Here is a 4,444-nt window from a genome sequence, read left to right as displayed (position 1 = left end):
CGGGGGGGGGCGGCGGGCGGCAGGGGCGGGCGGCCCCCCCCGGCGCGGCGGGGCGGCCCCGGCGGGGCGGTGCGGGCGGGTCGGGGCGGGCCGGGGGCTCGGTGCGCTCGCCAGGCGAGGAGCGCGGCTGCCCGGGCGGAGGGCCGCGGAGAGGAAAGCTAACAATGCTGTGAAAATATGTTTGCAGAAAATAGACAATTGTTGGATTAAACGTATTCAAGTATGAAATAATGCCTTTTTGTGTAAAAAACCTCAGCAATGTGAGCGTACAAAAGTTCCCCTGTGGCAGTTACTTGCTCCCTTTGTGAGCTTTGCGCTCCGGCGTCTCCACTTGGCGCGTTCAACTCGGAGCCCCCCTTTAAACGCGATTGTTTCTTTCTTTTTAATGACATTTACCGGATCAAAACATGCTGTTAATTCGATCAGAAAGCTTTACCCTCCTTAACAATGCCACAATAATTTCTCCTGAAGTTTGTTAAATTGACCAAAATTAGGCAAATGAATAGGGGGTCTGTCGGCGACCCCGCTCGCAGGTGACACCGAATAATGCACTCTCGGACCAGCTGCGATCCCCTCTTTATTTGCCCCTCTTTTCTTTGACCCGCATTATTAAAATTTAGGCCCAATGAAACTATTCATACTTTTCAATGGGACATTTTCCTATAGGATAATAGGCTACAAATTGAGCCTCTCCAAAGGAGAGGGGGGGAGCAGGGGGGGTAAAACAACAACGCACAGACGCGCACACCACACAAAAAAGGAGCGTCGTGTGCCAAAGGCTGGCGAGAGCCTCCCCGGGCCGGCGGAAAAAAAAAAGAAGAGGGGGGTGTGGGGGGGAATATCGTGTGCCAGCCCTCCGGTCCCACACCTGCCGGGGTGTCCCCGTCGCATAAAGCGGTGTAAACAAAAAAAAGCCTCGCTGCCATCTCTTATAAAGATGGACGTGTCACCAAGTCGTGTGAGAAAAGCCTGAGAACAAACGAGGCCACTCCGTCTCCAAGGGTTCTCCCTTGAACTGGGCGGAACAGCCTATTAAGGGCTTACTTAATTACTTTAATGACTCTGGACAGGCTTTAAAATGCAGTCAGCGCCGGGACTAAGGGGAGGGGTGGGGGGTGCCGGGGATTTGCAGGCAGGCGGCGGGGATGGGGCCGGGGATGCGGCGAGCGGGGCGCAAGGCGCAGTACCGCGTCCTGCGCTCCGCTCGCCGCATCCCCGGCCCCATCCCCGCCGCTATTGTGGGACCGTCACGTGTGTCCCCGAGGTCCACGTGGGGCGACACAGCTGGGCCGCCCCCGGCTGCGTGGACGGGGGTGAGAAGGGGGGCGAAAGGAAGAAGAGAGAAGGAAAAAAAACAAACCCACACATCATCCCTCTCTCGCCCCCTTCCACCCTGATCTTTAATGCATACATTCCCCCGGCGCCGCTCGCTCCTAATCCTATGGGATCAGCGGGCCTGTGGAGGCCCCCCGGGGTCCCCCCCAAGAAGTGATGGCTTTATAAAGGACCCGGAGAGAGCGGGGATGCAGTGCCCACCATGGCCTCCAAGCTCAAGGAGCGGAGGGTGAGTCGCCGTCTGCTTTGCGCGCACGGCTTTGCGAAGCTGCCGGTTGGACCTGGCCCCATCCCCCTCATGGCCTTTCCCTTCAAAAAGCCTCTCCTCAAAAAACAACCACCACTCCTCCCCTCCCAAACAAGCCTGCCTTGCCAGGGTCGCCCGCGCAGAGGGGGAGCCCCCGGGTCGGCGCGAAGAGGACTCGCCGCCGGAGCATCCCTCTCGGGGCCGTATCGCGGTCGGCGCCGCTGCTCGGAGCGGAGTCGGGACCGGCCACACTGTAGGGGTCGGGGCCGGGGGCGGTTGCCTCGGCGAGGCCGTATCAGGCTGCTTTGCCCCCACTAACGCGCCCCGTCTGTTTTGCAGAGGACGCCGGTTTCCCACAAGGTGATTGAGAAGCGGAGGAGGGACCGCATCAACCGCTGCCTCACCGAGCTGGGGAAGACGGTGCCCATGGCTCTGGCCAAGCAGGTAGGCAGGGGGGGCGGCAATTGCCCTCCTCTCCCCAGTGCGGAGCGACCTCCACCCGATGCTGAGGGGCTCGGGGGTCGGCCCGCCGGAGCACTGCGCAACCACAAGGGAGAGGTGATGCCTCTCTGCCCCGCCCGTTGCAGAGTTCGGGGAAGCTGGAGAAAGCGGAGATCCTGGAGATGACCGTGCAGTACCTGCGGGCCCTGCACTCGGCGGACTTCCCCCGCGGCCGCGAGAAGGGTAGGTGGGCGGGTGCGGCCCCCTGCGGGCCCACACCGGTACACCTGTGGCTTGGGAGCGGCCCCGATTTCCCCAAGACTGAACCCCGAGGAGCTCAGCTCCGCTGCCCCTTCCTTTCCAGCAGAGCTACTCTCCGAGTTTGCCAATTACTTCCACTACGGCTACCACGAGTGTATGAAGAACCTGGTCCACTACCTGACGACGGTGGAGAGGATGGAGACCAAAGACACCAAATACGCCCGCATCCTGGCCTTCCTCCAGTCCAAGGCGCGCTTCGTCACCGAACCACTCTTCACCTCCCTGGGCTCCCTCCCGGAGCCGGACCTTTCCTACCAGCTGCATCCCGGGCCCGAGTGTCCCGGGCACAGCCACAGCCCCGGCGAGGCGGTGCTCCAGCCGCCCTCGGGGGGGCCCTTCCCCTGGCACGGCGCCGCCCGCAGCCCCTCCCTACCCTACCACCTCCCCAACGCCGCCGTGCCCCTCGCCAGCCCCGGCCAACAGCGCAGCACCTTCCTCTCCTCCGTGCAGGGGCTGGACCGCCACTACCTCAACCTCCTCGGCCATTCCCACCCCAACGCCTTCGGGCTGCCCCCGGGCCAGCACCCTTCCATGCTATAGAGACTCGTTCCCGCCTGAAAAACCCTATTTATGACCGCGGACACTGCGAGCTACACCCGGGCGCACCGGAAGGCCGCCGGGAGCAAAGAGCTGTGCGGGGGTCGCGGAAGGCGGGGAGCCCCCGGCCGCCCACCTCGGGGGCCCGGCTCTGTCCCCACCCGCCCTCTCCGGGGACCTGGATCTGCCCCCACTCGCTCTTCTTCCCACCTCCGGGTGTGGTGCCTGTACAAGCGATGCCTTGGAATAAATGTTTATACACGCCGCCCCTACTTGTTTTCGGGAGGGAGCTTCCTCGGGTGGCGGTGTGGGGGTCTCCCCCCTACCCCATTCAGGGAAAAAAACCACCAATGAAACGTGGTCGGAGAGGGCTCCAAGGCTGTCACGGAGGGCTGGGAGAGCCGCCGGCGGGATGAAGTCCCGGGGATGCCCCGCGGGGTGGGGGACGCCTCCCCCGCAGTAACGCCGTGGGTACGCTCCTCCCACGGCCCCGTGCGGGGGTGCTCCCGAGGACACTCGTCCGAAAGGCACCGGGATCTCCCGCGTGTTTTGCCAGCGAGTTTCTCTGCTTGCGCAGGTTGTTCACAGGAGGACGGATAAGGGGGAAGGCGCAGGGCGGGGCGGAGGTGCAAAGCGCCGAGAATAAGCCAAATAAAATCTCTGCAGGACTCGCTGTCTCTGCGGGGCCGTTGCACGGCTCCTTCCTGCCGTTTCCCGTGAACTCAGCGTCCCCGGGTGTCCCCGCACCTCCGGCAGGGGGGCAGGGGGACCCCAGCCATCCGTCCTCGGTATGTCCGGCAGGGCTGGAGCCGCCAAGGGGTAAATTAACTTATTCTAGTTGGGTGGGGAGGCTTTGAGGAGATTTGACCCGAGTTGTTTGCCCAGGTCATGGAATGGGCTGACCCGCAATTTGTAAACCAACCCGACCCTTTATTCGGAGACAGACAAAAAGATCTTCATTACAATGAGTAAAAAGTAGAATGTGTATCTTCCATTTAACCTGTAAATGCAGAAAAAGCTGCTATTTCAGATTAGTGGGGAAAAGGTCACACGGCGGGATAACGTAATGACTCAGTCAGAGAGGGGAAAAAACGCTCCTTTCCTTGGGACGTCTTTAGGATGATGGTAAATCCAGCAGGAACCTCTCTCTTGCTCGGTGCACACAGAGCACCAATATGGGATCAGCCAAACGCATTCAGCAGCAGCAGCACGGCTGGTGCCTATTATGAAAACACATGTCCTACACTCATTTTTACCAGCGCTGGGTGCAGAATATGGAGCAAATGCTACACGAGTTTTATTCTGTGAGCATTAAGCTCTTGTGAACCCCCTTTGCCACTGAAGCATTCAAGATACAGTGTTTCCCTGGAAATAAAAATTATTAATATATTCAGCATTTTGGTCCTTGTTAACCAAATTAAACTTTGCTAAGTAGATTTTCTCTCTGGGATTAGCAGAGGGCCACCACGGTCAAAACTGGGGTCATTTACATATAATTTTGCAAACTCCCACTGGTCCATGACAGTCTTTGTATTTTCAATGTTGCTACTCTGGATTTTTTTT

The 4,444-nt window shown here is 59.8% G+C and overlaps 1 protein-coding gene across 2 annotated transcripts; it reads left to right on the top strand.

The window, feature by feature from the left end:
- Positions 1 to 1,243: 1,243 nt before the first annotated feature.
- Positions 1,244 to 3,149, top strand: HELT (helt bHLH transcription factor). Of its 2 annotated transcripts, none has more exons than XM_065837669.2 (4): positions 1,244 to 1,564; positions 1,922 to 2,026; positions 2,170 to 2,266; positions 2,391 to 3,149. In XM_065837669.2, the coding sequence occupies exons 1-4, from the start codon at positions 1,538 to 1,540 to the stop codon at positions 2,882 to 2,884; spliced, it is 723 nt and encodes a 240-aa protein (XP_065693741.1). In that variant the 5' UTR covers positions 1,244 to 1,537; the 3' UTR covers positions 2,885 to 3,149. The 2 variants fall into 2 exon arrangements, with proteins under 2 accessions (XP_065693741.1, XP_065693740.1); XM_065837668.2 differs by having other exon boundaries at positions 2,388 to 3,149.
- Positions 3,150 to 4,444: the final 1,295 nt, after the last annotated feature.

The sequence above is a fragment of the Patagioenas fasciata genome, chromosome 4 (assembly GCF_037038585.1).
Source record: "Patagioenas fasciata isolate bPatFas1 chromosome 4, bPatFas1.hap1, whole genome shotgun sequence".
Lineage (NCBI taxonomy): Eukaryota > Metazoa > Chordata > Aves > Columbiformes > Columbidae > Patagioenas > Patagioenas fasciata.
This window is presented reverse-complemented; position numbering and strand designations above follow the sequence as displayed.